Source organism: Coccinella septempunctata, chromosome 9 (assembly GCF_907165205.1).
Source record: "Coccinella septempunctata chromosome 9, icCocSept1.1, whole genome shotgun sequence".
NCBI lineage: Eukaryota > Metazoa > Arthropoda > Insecta > Coleoptera > Coccinellidae > Coccinella > Coccinella septempunctata.
Window position 1 is genome coordinate 17,782,736 of NC_058197.1, and position 16,610 is coordinate 17,799,345.

A 16,610-nucleotide genomic window follows, 5' to 3' on the forward strand; every position below is an offset into this window, starting at 1 on the left:
TAACGAAGGTGTGTAAGTGTTCATCTTAGAGATGAGCTATTGTTCGATTCTTACGCAAACTATTGGTTTGTTAAATAAATGAGAGATAAAATTATATAACGAACACCTTGAACAACGATGAAGGACTACCATTGTTCGACATGTAGACTCGTCTTGTTCGGGCTAGGAACTTTGGCGAATTTTCCACACGATAACTAGAATTTCCACTCATTTTGTTTCCTAATTGCATTGTGGATCAATGTGCATATGTAAAATATGATTTGTTCAACAGATTATTCTTTCATTAAACCCGTATTGGATAAAATATAGAACGATTTCCAATGATCTACTTCTGAAGTTGCATTGATTATGACAGTTTCAAAATCTATCCGATAACTAATGGTATTTTTATGTTTCTCCAAGACATAATTCTACACTGCTCAACATTCACATCAGGATCGGAAGTTGCACGCTTTTAATCATGTGTTGAAATAAACTGAAACTGACAGAAATTCGATTTCACTCAGCAGTAGATTTTTGAGGTCAAAAGGAACACATATTCCTTAACCATTTTTTCCTAATCGGCTCGGTTTAAAAGATACAGGCTGTTGAAAAACCATACAAAAATATTATTGAAAAATTGGGTATCTTGGCTGAATACAACTCTGTTTAAAAGGTCCATAGATGTGTAGTGGCACAGCTCATTATGGAAACTTAAAATGGCTATATTATATCTTTTTATCAGGGCCGAATCAGAAAAAATGGTAAAGGAAAAAAGTGTTTCTTTTGACCTCAATAATCTTCTGTTAAAATACTTTTACGTGTCAAAGATTCACCCTGTAGATACCAAATTTCAATTGAAAATACCAACTATTACTGAATCCCATCCTATTTCAATGTCACTATAGTATATCACATTTAATAACACGTTGTTCGATTCCAAAAAAAAAACGTTTACATAATATTTTTCTTACGATAATAACACAACAACTCCCTCATAATGTTGACAATCCAATTACTAAGTGAAAACAACGACGTACCAAATAATTACTAGATTTAAATGTCACCATCTATCAATTTTGAGTGTTTCTTAATTAATAAAACGACTAAGGCGACAATGTTGGTGTATTTTTGAGTTCTCTCCAGTCTTTCAAACCATCGCACCACAATTTCTACACAAGAGAAAAAATCATCTGGGGTGCATGGTCCAGCAAATTGCGCCTTACTATCCCGAAGCAATAATTCCTTTGCGAAACCAGAATTGCATCAGAGTCACTCCTTTCCAAACACTCCATCCATTCCGCAGACCATCTGACTCTATTGGATCCATATTAATTTATGGTAATTTAGCAAACTTGAACTTGACCGAGGTCGACGTTTGACAATCTAGACACGCACCCGTTTATATAGATCCTAATCTGAGCGCGGTACATATTTCAGAAAAAAAAATTCGGTACAATTATCCAATTTACGAATTTCTACCTGAAAGGAGCATGTAATTGGGTTGTCAGGTGAATGATATGATGGATAATCTCCGAAGGTTCTTCATTTGAATGGGATATACTGGGTCGTTTTGAAATTTAGAGAGATGTGAGATGTTCTCGTCTCAGAGGAAACCATAATAATGTTATGATTTGCGTTTGAATTGACTTGTTGTCCTCCTAGCCTTTATAGTTACTTATTTTCCTCCATTATAACAAAACATGCTGAATTATTTCGATTTATATTTCAAATCGAAACAAAATGCATAAATAAGACTCACCCTGTATACAGGGTGTGGATGAATGGTTGCGAAAAAATTGAGGGGATGATTTCTTGTTGAAAAATAGTGCAGTTCTTTCTTATTTGAGCAGCCCCTGCTGAGATTCAGCTTCCTAAAGATGGCACCTGCAAATTAATTTTTAATTTTTCCTTAGGAAAACTGTCAGAAATTGAATTCAGAGTTGAGAGGGCAATGAAGAACATTTTTACTCAACTATTCATTCACACCCTGTATAAAACGAAAACTAGAGGTCCCTTTATGCACGATAATCATTGTCGTAATCACTATAACAGTCCTTATCTTGACATTGGGCCAAAATTAATATTTTCGAAAGGTAAAAATTAATTCAATGAAACCAGAAGGGACGAACTTTATAATCTCCAAAGTTCCAATCAAGAAGCTACGTGCGTAGAAGATATCATCACACGATGCCATAAAATGAAACCGCATTTTCACGATATTATTTGAATCGACTTTTAATGGACGCAGATTTGCTCATAATTTAGGGAAAACTTACACTAAATGGTAGCTTGATGAGTTTGTGGAATCCACCACTCAATTTTATCTGCCGAATATTGAAATTTGAAACCTTATATCTTCACAAAAGAAAACTTGAAGAAAGATTTCTGTGAAGATCTTATCCTTGAATCCCTGAAGGGGGTGGCAAATGCTTGCTAAACGTTGAAGATATGAGAAAATCCCCTAATATACTAATTAAAAATACTATTATTTCATAGCAAGACACGAAGCACAAAAAATGAAGACAAAGTGTATAGTTTTCCATGAAAAAATTCCAGTTTTTCGATGAAATTATTGCGGTGCATCTGAAAATTTCACCAGCTTCTACAAACTCCTTTCCTTTACGGTTAGAACATCCTATCTAGAATGAATTTCCACATGGACGAGCACGTTGAAGAGGTTTACCTTGGAGTAAAGAAATAATTCTATTTCAAACAATTCATACGGTGTTGACAATATGAAAAGATGACTCCGTCTGCGCGCACCAATTTGAGATTATATCGGTGATGAACTCATTTCACGCCCTAATAAATCGAATTGTAAAAACTCCCAGGTAGATATGAACCTACTATGTCCAGCATCTCCATCTATTTGTGTACCAGTTCTCATGTTCGAGACCCAACGATGGAATCTAGTCCATAGTATTGTATGTCCAGGAACTACGATTAATTCGGGATTAACCGTATTGGCCGATCTTGTGTGACGATTGTAGCTCTTACTCTTCCACCCCCATGGGTATATTCAGCACTTCCACTAGTACGATAACGATTCCACGCTCTACTAACTAAACTTTGCGAAACCCAAAGACGGTTAGCAACTTCCTGTTGAGTTAAACCTTCGTATAACTGATTGTTCAGTTTGGAAGGCCTCAAATCACGTTGAACTCGTGACAATTGATCCACGATTGATAATACAAAACACCATATAAGTTGCAAAAACCCATTATCGTACATTTGGACCACACAAAAATGTCATACAGCTACAAGAAATGAGTTTTTTTCTGTAATTTCTATTAATTGATTCATATGAGGACCATATTTGAATCCCATTTTATTTGACTGACTTTCTTGAATGATTCCTCTTATTTTCCTCCTTATTTCTCTGGAATATTTGAAGTATAGTTCTGAGTAATAAATATAAAGCCTTCATATCTCCATAATTCTTTCTTGAGTTCTGTCTGCACGTTAGGAATTTAAAATTCGTAAGGAATGCTTCCACATAAACCAAGTCAACCTGTTCCTCAAGTGACCACCACACGGAGTCCTAGTATACAACGGATAATGTACCCATAATCTTTTAATTTGGTAATGGGGGGTGATAGTGGTACCAATACATATAAAATGGTTAAAAACCAGCTGATTCTCCTCAATCCAAACTCTCCAACGAACCGTGCATATATACGGGGTTGAGACTTCATGTTTTCTTGGTCTCTCCTCTCACCTAATTTTTTTTTAACACCTTTCCGATCAAATCAAACGTTCGAAAATGACGAATTTCGAAATTCTAATCGGTTGTGCTTGTGTGCTACTTCACAGCATCGTAGTACCATCTAGTGGAGCAAAATTGCGTGAGTTAACTTCTTTATACAGGGTGGGTATTTGACTCGTACAAATATTTTAACAGTAGATCCTTGAGGTCAAAAGAAACACTTTTTTCCTTTACCATTTTTTTCGAATCGGCTCGGTTTAAAAGATACTGGGTGTTGAAAAACCATAAAAAATGTTATTTTTAGTTCTATCTCACAAACGGTTTTGTGGAATGAAATAAATTTCGGAATATAGGTTTTCATTTATTTGATTAATCTTTTTCTGACACAAGATATCACCCACGTCTTCCAGTTTTCTCATTATGACCATTACGTACCATGAAAGTACCAAAAATTCAAAGAACCCAACTCTTGAAACTAAAATGGACGCTATCTAATGAATATCTGAACGTTTTGTAAAATAAAAGTATTCTTCATAATTTCTCGTATGATGCTCCGTTTTCTAGTTATTTGATGTTTAAAAATTGAAAAGTATCTATGAAATTTGAAAAATTGGGTACTTTGGCTGAATACAACTCTGTTCAAAAGATCCACAGATGTGTAGTGATACAGATTTAGCTAGTTTTTCCAGGGGTGGCACAGCTCATTATAAAAACTTGGCTATTTCTTTTTATCAGGGCCGAATTGGTATGGGAAAGAAGTGTTTCTTTTGATCTTAAGAATCTACTGTTAAAATATTTGTACAAGTCAAAGACTTAACCTGTATACAGATTAGAGAACGAATCCATATCTTCCTCATCAAAACGTGACCTCTGGAAATCACTTTTTCAATTACACGTAATCCAGATGAAGCAGAGTTGCTTCTTTTCAAATTTTGATGAGGTAGAAATAGTTCTTCTTGTGTCTAACAATGTTTTACTATTATCCGAGATCCCTTTCAGAGAAAATCACTCATACACTTCAGCTAGCTAACCAAAATCTTCCATTTCTTCTGCTAAATTCAAAAATAACAAAATCTTCTTTGACCAATTTCCAGCTGAAGACTGGACAAGGTGCAGAATCAACGAACCCGATTCCAACGAATGCCTGAAGAAGGCAGTGGAAGAAGCCATCCACAAACTGATAAACCCAGCGCCAGAGGTTGGCCTCACCTCCCTCGACCCCCTACTGATTCCGGCCCTGACCATCGGGGCAGGATCGGGCCCAGTCAACGTGGCCCAGAACTTCAAAAACATCAAGTTGCACGGTCTAACTGGCTCCATCGTACTGAATGCCACGTGAGTTTTATACAATGTAAGGTCCAACGGAGGTGTCTTAAATCGATGGTACTTCCTCAGGTTCGACCAGGAGAACACGCGACTGTTGGCGGAGTCCATAACGCCGGTCCTGAGACTCGAGGCTGACTACAGCATGAATGGTAGAATTCTTCTTCTTCCCATTCAAGGGAATGGACCTTGCAACGTCACACTCAGTGAGTATCGAAAACCGATGAGCTGAGCGGATAAAAACCGTTTCAATCTTCCAGTAAACACCCACATAAACCACACCCTCCAGGGTGAGAAGGTACAGAAGAAGGGCAAGGAGTACATCAGGATTGTGAGCTACAACGTGACCCTCTACCCCGACAAGGTGGAGTTCAAGTTCGACAACCTCTTCAATGGCGACGAGAGATTAGGCGCGGAGATCAATAGAGTGCTGAACGAGAACCAAGATGCTGTATTTGGTGATGTTAGGGGAGGTTACGAGCAGAGCTTCGGCCTCATTTTCCAAGGCTTGGCCAACAGGCTGTTCAACAGGGTGGCGTTGAAAGACGTGTTTCTTAATTTATCCTGAGTTAGAGGGGGACGAGGAAGACTGATTATTTTTAGAGTTGACGCAGTATTATGTAGATAAGATTTGTAGATTAATACAGATGAGAAATAAGTGTAGATAAAACATTCTGAGACATTGAAAATACAGAAAACTGATGTTGCTTTTTATCTTATTCACTCGCCAATTATTGAAATGATCGAGGGCATAAAAGACCTCGAGTATTTTGTGGAAGTTGTGGCTCTATTAGTCTTTCAGCAACTGCGACCGTGTAGATCTTTCGTTCTCTACCATACTCATTCATAGGAACCCAAGGAGGTCGTCAATGGTGTTGATAAAACCCACAACATCCTTAGGGGCCTTGGCTGTTACCTCGTGAGTATCCAGGATCGGTTTCTCCATATGAATGGTTCTCAGGCCAGACAGCTCTGCACACTTGCATACCATGTGCTCAGCTGTTTCTGCTTCTAATCAACAGAGCCTACAAATCTCATCTGCTGACTCTCCCATACGGTACAGTGCCTTGTCAGCAGTCCTACCATCACCCAAAGCTCAGCTCGTGACTTCTTGAGCAGTTTTCTGGTGTAGGTCGGTGAAATCATTAGGAATTTCTTTGACTCTGTAAGTCATGGAGTGTTTCTCCAGAGGGTTATTCTGTTGTTCAACTACCATCGTTGGACCGCTGCCTCATATTGGTCTTTTCCAAGCCCACAAAAAGGCTCAGGTCCAGCAGGTCTTAACCTAGATGCCCTTTTTGCAAGTTCATCGGCTTTTTCATTTCCTTCAACACCACAATGCCCTGGTACCCATAGTAGAGTCACTTTATAGCTTCTGGCCAGTTGCTTTATGGTATTAGGGCACTCCCATGTCAGCAGGAGATTTCCTATTGCTTCCGACATACTGCATATCTTATTGCCAAACCTACCCTACTCTGGGCATCAATAGTTAAATTGAACTACCCTGAGTTAAACCGAATACCTAAACTTAAGTCGTGGCCACTTTAAACTACAGATCTCACAGTTCCACATGGAGAAGATGAAAGTTAACATCTCAGAAGGCAACCGATAACCTTCAAAAGTATGCCTAGACATATCGATTGATGAAAAACATATTTTTTTTATTAATTTTGCTTTTTGACTGCCATATTATGAATCGTTAGGTACCTGGTATAGAAAACACATATACAAAAAAGGTTTCAAATATCCCAAATCTTCTTATTCCAATTATTCCATTGCTTCAGTTCCTCGAATAAGTGAAAATTTCATAGTTACCTCTCTCTATTCTGAAATAAAGAGACATCATTTTCAAGAAATCATTACTGCAATAGGCCGCACAAAATCGCAGTTCGAAAAAGATTAAGATTCTATTAGATGTGCGAATTCCACTACACCAACAACGTAGGAATGGTGAAATTGAAGAATCTCATTAGACCCAATGGCAGTATAAATGTATTTTTGAGAAAGTTATTTTATTCACTTGTTCATCATGTACTTAAGAGTGATATTCGCCGTATACTTGTGCCTTCTGGACCTCGGTCTAACTGCAAAATTACGTAAGTACATTGGTATTGTGAATTTGCTCGGATCAATTTGAACGTTATTTTAGCTTCATTTTTCAAGAGATGTAGGGCTAGCGATAAGGTCTGTCTTAAGGATGCGATAGAAGATGGTATCAGGAAGTTAGAAAAAGGTGAGTCCAAATACAAAAATTCCAATTCAATACAAAAAAACGTTGTTAACTGCGATTTTTGAACGTGCACTTGGAAATGAAAGGTGAAAAAACAAAAATTCGATTTTCTTATATACAATGTTAGATATCCAGGAGTTTGGTATGCAAAACTAGTTTTTCGAATACTTTGAATCTATTCCCAGCAAATTTGCCAGCCTACCTACTTCCATTTAGATTTTCATCGTTGAAATGGCATTTTTCAAAAATTGCAATTTTCAATCTGCGATATCTCCTGTTATATTCGTCTGATCCAATTGGGATTTTCGGTTATATAATCAGCGTTGCCTAGGCTTCCACCCTAGCACAAAAACTCGATTTCGAAAATTTCGATTTTTTGGGTCAAAAATGAGCAAGGGGTTAGACCCCCCTAAAATCACTTATTTGCTACTCTGTCTAAAAATCAGGATGTTGTATTACTGTTCTCGGATATGGAGTGCATAGAATCCGTTTTGAAGATTCTAGAAAACCAAACAGTTGATGATTCAATAGAGAATTGCACTCCAGAGAGCTCATCAAAGTCAACTCGAAAATGAAAAGTGGAAAAACAAAAAAAATTATTTTCTCCTAAACAGTGTCAGATATTGAAAAGTTTGGTATGAAAATATAGGTTTTCGAATACGCTGAATCTATTGCAAGCAATTTCGAAAGCCTATCTCCGTTCGTTTAGATTTTCATCTTCGAAATGGCATTTTTCAAAAATTTGCAATTTTCAATCTGCGATATCTCCTGTTATATTCGTCTGATCCAATTGGGATTTTCGGTTATATAATCAGCGTTGCCTAGGCTTCCACCCTAGCACAGAAACTAGATTTCGAAAATTTCGATTTTTTGGGTCAAAAATGAGCAAGGGGTTAGACCCCCCTAAAATCACCTATTTGCTACTCTGTCTAAAAATCAGGATGTTCTATTACTGTCCTAGGATATGGAGTTCATAGAATCTGTTTTGAAGATTCTAGAAAACCATACAGTTGATGATTCAATAAAGAATTGCACTTCAGAGATCTCATCAAAGTGAACTCGAAAATGAAAAGTGGAAAAACAAAAAAAATTATTTTCTCCTAAACAGTGTCAGATATTGAAAAGTTTGGTATGAAAATATAGGTTTTCGAACACGCTGAATCTATTGCAAGCAATTTCGAAAGCCTATCTCCGTTCGTTTAGATTTTCATCTTCGAAATGGCATTTTTCAAAAATTTGCAATTTTCAATCTGCGATATCTCCTGTTATATTCGTCTGATCAAATTGGGATTTTCGGTTATATAATCAGCGTTGCCTAGGCTTCCATCCTAGCAAAAAAACTCGATTTCGAAAATTTCGATTTTTTGGGTCAAAAATGAGCAAGGGGTTAGACCCCCCTAAAATCACTTATTTGCTACTCTGTCTAAAAATCAGGATGTTCTATTACTGTTCTCGGATATGGAGTGCATAGAATCCGTTTTGAAGATTCTAGAAAACCAAACAGTTGATGATTCAATAGAGAATTGCACTCCAGAGAGCCCTTCAAAGTCAACTCGAAAATGAAAAATGGAAAAACAAAAAAAATTATTTTCTCCTAAACAGTGTCAGATATTGAAAAGTTTGGTATGAAAATATAGGTTTTCGAACACGCTGAATCTATTGCAAGCAATTTCGAAAGCGTATCTCCGTTCGTTTAGATTTTCATCTTCGAAATGGCATTTTTCAAAAATTTGCAATTTTCAATCTGCGATATCTCCTGTTATATTCGTCTGATCCAATTGGGATTTTCGGTTATATAATCAGCGTTGCATAGGCTTCCACCCTAGCATAAAAACTCGATTTCGAAAATTTCGATTTTTTAGGTCAAAAATGAGCAAGGGGTTAGACCCCCCTAAAATCACTTATTTGCTACTCTGTCTAAAAATCAGGATGTTCTATTACTGTCCTAGGATATGGAGTGCATAGAATGTGTTTTGAAGATTCTAAAAAACCAAACAGTTGATGATTCAATAGAGAATTGCACTCCAGAGAGCCCATCAAAGTCAACTCGAAAATGAAAAGTGGAAAAACAAAAAAAATTATTTTCTTCTAAACAGTGTCAGATATTGAAAAGTTTGGTATGAAAATATAGGTTTTCGAACACGCTGAATCTATTGCAAGCAATTTCGAAAGCGTATCTCCGTTCGTTTAGATTTTCATCTTCGAAATGGCATTTTTCAAAAATTTGCAATTTTCAATCTGCGATATCTCCTGTTATATTCGTCTGATCCAATTGGGATTTTCGGTTATATAATCAGCGTTGCCTAGGCTTCCACCCTAGCATAAAAACTCGATTTCGAAAATTTCGATTTTTTGGGTCAAAAATGAGCAAGGGGTTAGACCCCCCTAAAATCACTTATTTGCTACTCTGTCTAAAAATCAAGATGTTCTATTACTGTCCTAGGATATGGAGTGCATAGAATGTGTTTTGAAGATTCTAAAAAACCAAACAGTTGATGATTCAATAGAGAATTGCACTCCAGAGAGCCCTTCAAAGTCAACTCGAAAATGAAAAGTGGAAAAACAAAAAAAATTATTTTCTCCTAAACAGTGTCAGATATTGAAAAGTTTGGTATGAAAATATAGGTTTTCGAACACGCTGAATCTATTGCAAGCAATTTCGAAAGCGTATCTCCGTTCGTTTAGATTTTCATCTCCGAAATGGCATTTTTCAAAAATTTGCAATTTTCAATCTGCGATATCTCCTGTTATATTCGTCTGATCTAATTGGGATTTTCGGTTATATAATCAGCGTTGCCTAGGCTTCCACCCTAGCATAAAAACTCGATTTCGAAAATTTCGATTTTTTGGGTCAAAAATGAGCAAGGGGTTAGACCCCCCTAAAATCACCTATTTGCTACTCTGTCTAAAAATCAGGATGTTCTATTACTGTCCTAGGATATGGAGTGCATAGAATGTGTTTTGAAGATTCTTAAAAACCAAACAGTTGATAATTCAATAGAGAATTGCACTCCAGAGAGCTCTTCAAAGTCAACTCGAAAATGAAAAGTGGAAAACCAAAAAAAATTATTTTCTCCTAAACAGTGTCAGATATTGAAAAGTTTGGTATGAAAATATAGGTTTTCGAATACGCTGAATCTATTGCAAGCAATTCCGAAAGCCCATGTCCCTTCGTTTAGATTTTCATCTTCGAAATGGCATTTTCCAAAAATTTCAAATTTCACTTGAGAATTAGCCAAGACCAAACGACTGCATCGAGCTCGACAAAATCTTCAGATTTTTATCTAGAAGAGTTGCTCTTTCAGAATATGTATCACATTTCCATCTTCCGTTATTTTCATTGAGAGAAAAACTACTCTAACGGTGACTATCGAAAAATTTCCAAAAACATGGAATCACTTAAATAATCGTCAAGACCGAACGGCTGCATCCAGCTCATTGAAATTTTAAGATTTTCAACTAGAAGAGTTGCTCTTTCAGAATATGTATCCCATTTTCATCTACGGCTAAATTTATCCAGAGAAAAAATGTTCTGAAATATTGAATTCCTCCAACCATAAATTTTGAAACACAATTTTATATTTAGGTTTGCCTTCATTTGGATTGGTACCACTAGATCCTTTGGTAATTCCAGAGATGGCAATACAAGCCGGATCCATTGTTAATGTACAACAACATTACAGGAATGTTACTGTAACAGGAACGAAGGATATTACATTATCTGACGCTTAGTAAGTCCACAATTTTCATTATAGAATCATAGTACAATAGTTCATAACTGAATAAATTACAACAATATAAAAAATACGTCATTTTGTGCATTGCAGCATCGATTTGAATAAAGGAGTTTTGTTCATTGCCATGTCCTACCCTGCCTTCCAATTGGACGCAGACTACAATATGACAGGCAGGGTTTTGGTACTTCCGGTGGTTGGTCAAGGAAAATGCAGGATAAATTTAGGTGAGATTGACAGCATCAGCTGTATGAAATAAGGGAACCATCTTGAAGAATCTATTATGTAGCGAAAGACATCACCTAGAACCCAATATTTTCTTACAGACAAACCAAGGCCTACCTACAAAGCCAAATTCGACATATTCCAAAGAAAGGGTAAAAGATACGGAAGAATTACCAGTCAAGAGTACCATGTAAACGCCGGTTTCGCCAGGTACTACTTCGAGAACATCTTCAAAGGCGACAAGAGGCTTGGTGAAGAGATCAACAAAGTGTTGAACGACAACTGGAAAGAAATCTACGATGAACTCGTGCCAAGCTATGAAGCAGCTATTGGTTCTTGGTTGAGCAGTATAGCCAATAGGTTCTTCGCGAGGGTACCCATCAATGAGATCTTCTTGCCTGAGGAATGAGGAACAGAGAGGGAAAATAAGATACTCGAAAAAAAGACACTTCATAGTACCTAAAATAAAGTTTTTATGAATTTTGAGAGTTTTATTATCTGTGGGGAAATAAAAATAAAATTCCAGAAGTAAAAAACCGAAAGAGAATTACTCTGGGAAGTTTTAACACTGCTAGATCCTTACATTGCTTTGTCCCTTCAGGAAGCACCTAATAGAAATGAGTCTCACCCCTGTTTCAACCCTAAAAAGATAATCAATTGACGTTCCCAATTTTTTTGCATTCTATCTTCAAAGTTATCAATTAGATCCAGAGTCCAATTCAATATCTCTTAACTGTGAAAGCCCAGAATGGGCTACGTGAACTATAATGATTCCAATCATTAATATACATTTGCATGGGTATCATTTTATCTATAGATTTCTTTGTTTTGAGAAGAGTAATGATAATTACCCAAAGATAATTTAAACATCTATCACCCCACTCAAACATCTACTCGAAGAATATAAGTACATAACCCAACAAGCTGAAATAGATCTGAAATTCACCTGTAACGTTCTTAGTAGTCGAAGATGAAATTTTTAGTAGTTATTTTTTCTTTATTGAGCATATCTTTGGCTCAGAAATTACGTGAGTATTTACTACCATTTGTATCGTGATTCAAAATAACAAAAATCACAGCATAACATTGAATTGAATATTCAATTTTTCCAGCTTTTGGTTTCAAGAGATGCAGCATCAAAGATAATGAATGTCTTGTAGAAGCTGTTCAAGAAGCCATCCCAAAATTCAAAGATGGTGAGTATATTCATAGTTTTTTGAATATCCGCTGATCTGTGGACTCATTTTCAACTAATCTAATCATCTTATTGTGTCACAGTACCTATTGTCTATTGAATTTTATTTTTTTTTTAATTCCCACATAGTAACTTCTGAATTATTCATGATCGAATCAAGTTGGGTTTAGCCAATGAATGGCGTTTTATATGTTAGCCCTTGGACTTTCGTAGGATAAGTTTTCCTCAATATATGAAGAAGTAGGGTCACAAAATATAATCAAAATGATCCCAGTTCATCAATTTTCTCCGATATTTTTTCTAGGCATCAAGGAATTCGGTATACCACCAACCGATCCCCTATTCATCCCAGAGATGAGTATAGGGGGTGGTCAACAAGTCATCCAACTAAACCAAGTGTACAAGAATGTCAGCTTGAAGGGTTTGTCGAATTCCAAAGTCACCAGTTTCAGGTAAGACGAAGCAAGGCACAAACTTCGAATACACCTTCTTTTTTTCCAGTTTTGACATGAAAGACGAAAGGATCCTTCTGTATACCACTGTTGACAAGCTGGTGATAAGCGGACATTACACTGCCAGCGGTAAGATTCTTCTTCTTCCAGTGGATGGCAGTGGACCTTTCACCATAGTTCTTGGTGAGTGAATGATGAACCTCTTAAATCGAGCAATCTACAAATATTCATTTAATCTTTCTGTGTTTCTTGCAGATCAACCCGTTGGGACTCTCCTGGTAGATTTTGCGATTCACTCAAAGAAGGGTCAGAAGCATCTCAGGGCCAACTCAGCCAAGCTTCTTTTCGACGTCTCTCACGCCTCATACAATTTTACCAACCTGCTGAAGAGGAACAGAAACATAGAACAGAGTTTGGGAAAAGTGTTGAACGAGAACTGGAAAGAAATTTTCGACGAACTGGTACCATTCTACACAGACGCCTACGCTCAAGCCCTTCTTCAAGTGGTGAACAGATTCTTCTCCAGGGTACCACTCTCAGAAGTCTTCTTGGACTACGAATATAGACAGTGATTCAGTTCCATTTGTAAAAATTGTAAATTATCTTTACTCTAAAGTGATTATTAGAGTTTATTTTTAGTTTATTTTAGTTTATCTTTCGTTTTTTCTGTTTTTGTTCTGGGAAGGGATTAAGCTCGTTACATTAGTTTATTATTTATAGTTTTATTGATTTTTTTGATTATTGTCATGTTTATATACTCATCTGAATTCAATAAACAAATTACTTTTACCTGCCTTTATTTTCCTTTTATAATCTGTATTGTCCAAGAACTTGGTGAAACAGCGAGTAATATAAACTAGTATTTTGATATTGTTTATTTCGCTAACTAAGCATCAGTCTAGGAATAATTCAGAAATGGGAACTTTGGCAAAGAATTCGTTCATCAATTTGGTCAAAGCCTTTCCGGAAACAGCGGCATATTGACCTATAACCTCCCTGTACAACGGTTCCCAATTTTCGTTCAAAACTTTCAGCATATTTTCGGAAAGTTCAGCATTGCCATCGAAAAGATTATCCAGATTGAAAATCAATCGATCTAAAACGATCTCGAAGGTGAACTCCGTAGCCCTGATGTGTTTCTGGTGGTTCCTCGTGTAGGTTTCGATTTTGAAATCGATATCGCCATGAGAGCCAACTAAAAAATAGATATCGGTGAAAATTTTAAAGAAAAAAACTGATCAAATAAGAAAAAAAGGTACAAACCTAAGGTAAAGGAACACTGTCCGTGACCAACAATTGGAAGAACAAGAATTTTTCCATTTAGTTCATACGACGCGTTAAAATACGCAACAGGTGCTGTGAAATTTAGGGCGATCTTTCCTCCATCAATATCGAAGCTAAAAAAAGAATACTTATGCACGACTCATTGATAATAGTTATGTTAAGCGACTACTTTAAATATGAACGTGAGTTATAATCCATAACTCACTAGTGAGTAATGAATTATAACACACTAGTGAGTAATGAATTATAACACACTAATGTCTTTGATAAGAGAATATCTGTCATTTTCAGAGCTTTATCTCGAGTCGATCTTTTCGTGGAGACCCTTGTCCTTTTATCCAAGAAATTTTTACCAGTTCCCATTGAAATACATGAATCTCTTCTCACATGAAATCGTCGATTATTGAGTTTGAAAGACCGTAAAACTCCGCGTCTTGGTACTTCTGCACCACTCCTACTGCCTGACCCCCAGCTCCTATCACCATGTTCCCAAGATGAAGAGGATCTAAGGAAGGTACGCCCAACTCTGGTATTCCTAAAACATGATATGGTAAAACTTGGTGCGATCGTCATTCAATCAGCTCTCACCATCCTTCAACTTTGGAAAAGCGTCTTGTATGGCGTCCTTCAAACAGGCTGCGTCCTTCCTAGAGCACTTCTTGAAGGTATCGGCTGCAATGTTTAGAGTGTTTATGGATTTTGAGTATCTATGATTGAAGCTCGAATTACAATTTTCATAAAAAACTAGTGGATACGGTATGTAAAGAGCGTAGTCTGTCACTGATTTGAAGAGACTCTGCGAAATGAACTAGGTATAGATTTCAGAGGGCACTGGGATCTATTGGGCCCCCATCAGAGCTGTTTTCACAACTGCGCCATCTACAGCTCGCCCGTCAGCTACAGAGTTCTAATGAATTCCATTATTTGGGATGGCTTCAGCTAGTTTCTCGTCTAAAGCACTGGAGAAGTCAGCCTTTCGGGAATTGTGACCATGTAGATCTTTCGTTCTTTAACCTACTCATTCATAGGAACCCAAGGAGGTCGTCAGTGGTGTTGATAAAACCAACAACATCCTTAGGGGCCTTGGCTGTTACCTCGTGAGTATCCAGGACCAGTTTCCCCATATGAATGGTTCTTAGGCCAGCCAGCTCTGGACACTTGCATACCATGTGTTCAGCTGTTTTTGCTTCTGATCCACAGAGCCCATAAATCTCATCTGCTGACTTTCCCATGCGGTACAAATGATATTTGTACCGACAGTGCCTTGTCAGCAGTCCCACCATCACCCAAAGCTCAGCTCGTGATAGCTTTAGCAGTTTTCTGATGTAGGTCGGTGAAATCATCACTAATTTCTTTGACTGAGTAAGAGTAAGTCCAGGAGGGTTTCTCCAGAGGGTTATTCTGTTGTTCAACTCCCATTGTTAGACCGCTGTCTTATATTGGTCTTTTCCAAGCCCACAGGAAGGCTCAGGTCGAGCAGGTGTTAACCTTGATGCTATTTTTGCAAGTTTATCGGCTTTTTCATTTCCTTCAACACCACAATGTCATGGTACCCATAGTAGAGTCACTGTATTGCCTCTGGCCAGTTGCTTCATGGTATTATGGCACACCCATGTCAGCAGAGATCTCTGGACTGACTAGGTATACCTCGGAAAAACTGTTTTCGAACATTTCAATGTATAACACCATAGTTTTTGACCTTTCCTCGTTTTTTGAGAGAAAATAAAAGTACCTTTTTTCAAAATGTACAACGATAATCCTAATCGATAATCCTTTCGTAGCAGTATTTTTGAGAATAGTTATTTTTATATCATAGGCAGCATACTTAACACAATATACTTACGTAGTTTCACACATGCAACAATTTTTAAAATCACGAATAGGTAGATAACTGAACACTTCGTGGCAAACATATCTGAAGAGAACTGCTGTGAATTCAATCGAATAATTTAGTAGACACACACCTCAAGAACATCTTTTATACGTTTTGGAAGCCGAATTATCAAAACAACCTCAACAAATAAATTCTGTCGATGATAACAATCAACAATTAGATTTTCGACGAATGAATCAAATTTACCCAAAGAACAAGCCTTGCCACTTTTTGTATATGGGATTCACTCTATTGAAAATTAATTCAAAGGCGGATTGTTTATAATATTACTTAATTAGTCGAAGATTTGAGAGAAATATTCATAATTGATGCCCGTTGCATCTATTAAATTAGGAAGTGTCGGCTTGATGGATGATTCTTGTGGAATATAATAGTATAAATTATATTCGTGTTCATGGAGGGGTTCTATAGAAGTCTGAAGTTGAATTGCAGTTTGATATTTCCACGAATTGTTGTTGTACATTCGATGACTGCAGGTAGTAGTTAAATTTGGGAGCCATGTGTAGGAGTCTGCAGAGAAAGTGAGGTTCAGTATTCGCGGAACAGGTGGCGCACTCCTCCTCGATTTCTTTCAAGACCCTCAGG

General features: G+C 37.0%; 3 protein-coding genes across 3 annotated transcripts; 2 read left to right on the plus strand and 1 right to left on the minus strand.

The window, feature by feature from the left end:
• Nucleotides 1-3,608: 3,608 nt before the first annotated feature.
• LOC123321127 (circadian clock-controlled protein daywake-like) lies at nucleotides 3,609-11,609 on the plus strand. Its single transcript, XM_044908631.1, has 8 exons — nucleotides 3,609-3,827; nucleotides 4,783-5,023; nucleotides 5,084-5,217; nucleotides 5,272-5,577; nucleotides 7,161-7,244; nucleotides 10,828-10,972; nucleotides 11,069-11,202; nucleotides 11,302-11,609. The coding sequence occupies exons 1-8, from the start codon at nucleotides 3,746-3,748 to the stop codon at nucleotides 11,607-11,609; spliced, it is 1,434 nt and encodes a 477-aa protein (XP_044764566.1). The 5' UTR covers nucleotides 3,609-3,745.
• Nucleotides 11,610-12,170: 561 nt separating this feature from the next.
• LOC123321128 (protein takeout-like) lies at nucleotides 12,171-13,437 on the plus strand. The gene is made up of 5 exons (XM_044908632.1): nucleotides 12,171-12,228; nucleotides 12,313-12,396; nucleotides 12,700-12,847; nucleotides 12,897-13,030; nucleotides 13,103-13,437. Exons 1-5 carry the CDS (start codon nucleotides 12,171-12,173, stop codon nucleotides 13,417-13,419), a joined length of 741 nt encoding a protein of 246 aa, XP_044764567.1. The 3' UTR covers nucleotides 13,420-13,437.
• Nucleotides 13,438-13,707: 270 nt separating this feature from the next.
• LOC123321129 (circadian clock-controlled protein daywake-like) lies at nucleotides 13,708-16,525 on the minus strand. Its single transcript, XM_044908633.1, has 5 exons — nucleotides 16,487-16,525; nucleotides 14,720-14,927; nucleotides 14,519-14,666; nucleotides 14,111-14,244; nucleotides 13,708-14,042 (listed from the first exon to the last, which is right to left on the minus strand). Exons 1-5 carry the CDS (start codon nucleotides 16,523-16,525, stop codon nucleotides 13,741-13,743), a joined length of 831 nt encoding a protein of 276 aa, XP_044764568.1. The 3' UTR covers nucleotides 13,708-13,740.
• Between the last annotated feature and the right edge of the window lie 85 nt (nucleotides 16,526-16,610).